At 46.5% G+C, this 2,500-nt stretch overlaps 1 protein-coding gene across 1 annotated transcript in view; it reads left to right on the forward strand.

The window, feature by feature from the left end:
• Positions 1-1,571, forward strand: part of LOC143026950 (uncharacterized) — an 11,637-nt gene extending 10,066 nt beyond the window's left edge. The window contains exon 2 of the mRNA XM_076187740.1: positions 1,476-1,571. Within this exon, the coding sequence (XP_076043855.1) occupies positions 1,476-1,571 (96 nt within the window). The remainder of the gene's footprint in view (positions 1-1,475) is intronic.
• The last annotated feature ends 929 nt before the right edge of the window (positions 1,572-2,500 follow it).

Raw genomic sequence — 2,500 nt, forward strand, 5'->3', positions numbered from 1 at the left:
CATCCTGACCGTAGTCGATGTGCTAACCCGCTTCCTGGTCGCTGTACCTATAAATTCAAAGGAAGCGAGGACAGTAGCCCGATCCTTTTTACAGAATGCCCTAGCCATACATGGCGCTCCAAGGCAGGTAATCTCAGATGGCGGTGGTGAATTCATGAACGAGACGTTCAAAGAGGTGATGGCGATGGCAAACATCAGCCACCACAAAATCACCCCTATGCATCCCTCGAGTAATGGCATAGTTGAAAGGGTAAATGGTACAATTATAAAGATCTTACGGTCCCTAGTTCAGGATAATCAAACCGGCTGGGACCAGATGCTTCCTCTGGCGGTGTTGGCGTACAATTCCGCGTACCATAGAGTCCTCAGAGATTCCCCTCATTTCCTCCTTTTTCACAGAGACCCTGTCCTACCTATAACTGAGTTCACCAGGCCAAGTGCCCCTTGGTACAACGCCGAAAACCTTGCAGCCGAAACAATGGCGTTAGCAAATGCATGTTTCGATAGGTGCCAAAAGTTCATAGAGGCTGCCACTATTGACAGGCACACGAAACGGCCCAGGGCTAGAGTAAAGCAGCTCGCCCTTGGTGATAGAGTGTACGTAACCACAAAACCTAGACAGGGGGTGTCAAAGAAACTGCAGCCATTATACCAAGGCCCCTATAGAGTAATCAGAAGGGTGAGCGATGTCATTTATGCCATCAAGCATATCAAGTCGGGACGTGAGTTCTGTGTCCACACGGACCGGATCAAACCCGAGGGCAATCTCTCTGTGTGTGAGAATAAGAACGTACGACGCGCATTCCCCACACATGAGCAAGAGGTTACAGACCTACTCCAGGATAGCGATGGGTGCACTAATCCTGAGTAGCGAGTCTGACCCCTCCGAGTGACACCACTCGTGAAAAGGATTTCAAACCTTCCATCAGAGTAGAGACTTTCTCTTCGCACCTGCCGTCATTTGGCAGCGATCAGGTACATATTAGTTTTCTTGCTTTGCATTATTTCCCCTAGTGTCTGAAATATTTCATGATAATAATGTTGTTGTATATACATATTCCTTAGGAGTGTGATCCACTCGTTACCCCCCCCCCCTCTTCTGTGCAAAGTTTCTGCCGCTGCTCATTTTTACAGCTCTGCAAAGCATAAGTCTGTAGCAGGCAGCTCAATGCCTTGTGGCATGAAGTGGTTGGAGGTCCGCAGAGCGTCGACAGGATGAACCAGCACTTGCCCGCAAACGAACCAGGTTGACGGAAGACATTTGGATTAGACACAGCCCTGTGACCTCTCCGTGTACCACATCCACGTAAGTTGGAACCTGTCATGTCCATATTTAATTCTTTCCCTTTTTATTTGTGCACACATTCCCCATTTGTGAAAATATCAATATACTTCCTTCGCACCCTGCCTCGGTTGCATGACAGCTACCCCCCCCCCCCTCTGGGACAAGATTCTGCTGTTGTTGTTTTTTACAGGTTGCCCGTTTCTGCTGGTCGTGGGACGTAGAACACCTCTCAGATGCCGAGAGGGCTAAGCACCGCAACGTGAAGGACACCAGCCCCTTCTCATGACAACACCATCGCCTGCAGAGGGGCAGAAGCCCTTGTATCTTTATTTCCCATTTTTGTTATTTTGTTCGTTGGCATTTTGCCGCGGAGGGTTTTTTCATCGTAGTGATTGACGTAACTAGGCGACCCATTCGTGGTGGGCCACCTCTTCACGTCGTACACACCGGTTTTTCCCTCACGCTGAATTGTATTTGTGTTCGGCGGCTGTCGCTGCCTATGGTTGGCAGGGGGAGGGATGTGGCATGAGTAAGGCAACGCCGAGAGTGGCGTTACTATTTTGTCAAGCGTCACGCTAGGTCACGTGTGCTCGTAGCGTTCCCGCGATAGGTCAGCGTGGGACGCGACCTAGTTACTATTATTCTGCGGCGCGTCATCACGTGACCCAGATGCTAGCAACTGATTGGCGGACGCGCTAGGGACGCTCAGGGCGCCTAGCCAGCGGCCGGACAATAGCAGACTCTCTCTGACTACGCTACTAGACAGACGTGAGTCAAGCGGGGTGCTGGTTACAGGACACAAAGAGTAAGTGTGGTATTCTATTCACAGTGCCGATTAGTTCTCTCCCCCATTAAGCCTACGATACACATTTCATATTCTGTGCTACATAATAAAAGAGCCAACACATTCTACGTGTTTTTTAGTCATTTAGCCTAACCATTCGGACACCTTACCATATATATATGTATATAAATATATATGTATATGTATATATATATGTATATATATATATGTATATATGTATATATATATATGTATATATGTATATATATATGTATATATATGTATATATATATGTATATATATATGTGATGAATGGTTTAGACAGATGAGAGACTGGGTGAAGGAAGAATAAGCGAAGATGGGCTGGAACTTTTCGTATATATATATGTATATATATATATATGTGTGTGTATATGTATATATATATATAT

Source organism: Oratosquilla oratoria, chromosome 7, assembly GCF_046742065.1.
Source record: "Oratosquilla oratoria isolate Oo_2021 chromosome 7, ASM4674206v1, whole genome shotgun sequence".
Taxonomy (NCBI): domain Eukaryota; kingdom Metazoa; phylum Arthropoda; class Malacostraca; order Stomatopoda; family Squillidae; genus Oratosquilla; species Oratosquilla oratoria.